The 778-nt window shown below is 45.1% G+C and overlaps 1 protein-coding gene across 1 annotated transcript in view; it reads right to left on the reverse strand.

Moving 5' to 3' along the window:
- The window catches only part of VOLCADRAFT_93970 (uncharacterized protein), a gene marked incomplete at both ends in the record, with an annotated part of 8,264 nt that extends 7,817 nt beyond the window's left edge, over positions 1–447 (reverse strand). Inside the window, one exon of the mRNA XM_002953191.1 lies at positions 190–447. Coding sequence (XP_002953237.1) covers positions 190–447 — 258 coding nt within the window. The remainder of the gene's footprint in view (positions 1–189) is intronic.
- Positions 448–778: the final 331 nt, after the last annotated feature.

Genomic DNA, 778 nt, shown 5'->3' on the forward strand with positions numbered 1-778 from the left:
GATAATCCTAACACGGAAGAAGAGTACTAGGGAAAGGGGAGGCGGCCAGAGAGAAGGGCCTGCCCTCGCGATGTCACGTTTTCGTCACATGTTTGAACATCAACACACACGAAATCATATACGCTTTGCTTACAAAACATGAAAGCATAAATGCCGTAAGCCCCTAAACACGTGCCGTACCTCCCTCACCATTACCCCCAACTTACCCCTCAAGGGTATCATCCAATGGTCCACTCGGGGCCCTGGTCTCGGAGCCGAATAGTTGGCGATCGCTTGAGACCAGCTGCCATTAAACTGCTGTGTATCGCCGTACACCACGCCGCTTTGCATCGTCAGCGTCCAGGCATCTTCCAGCACCTTGCTGCTCTTGCCGTCCACGCCACCATAGCAGGTCATCGAGTAGTTTGGGAGACCAGGACGGGCGGCGCAGGCGTGGCGGTAGCGCGCCTAAAGACAGAGGAGGCAGTGTAGGAACAGAATTACTATGCATGTATGTATGTATGTATGTATGTATGTATGTATGTATGTATGTATGTATGTATGTATGTATGTATGTATGTATGTATGTATGTATGTATGTATGTATGTATGTATGTATGTATGTATGTATGTATGTATGTATGTATGTATGTATGTATGTATGTATGTATGTATGTATGTATGTATGTATGTATGTATGTATGTATGTGTGTATGTATGTGTGTATTTATGTATGTATGTACGTATGTGCAACACCTAAAGAACTGCGTTCACAATGCGCAGGAAGGTTACAGACTAT

This window comes from Volvox carteri (assembly GCF_000143455.1).
Source record: "Volvox carteri f. nagariensis unplaced genomic scaffold VOLCAscaffold_34, whole genome shotgun sequence".
In the NCBI taxonomy this organism is placed as follows: Eukaryota; Viridiplantae; Chlorophyta; class Chlorophyceae; order Chlamydomonadales; family Volvocaceae; genus Volvox; species Volvox carteri.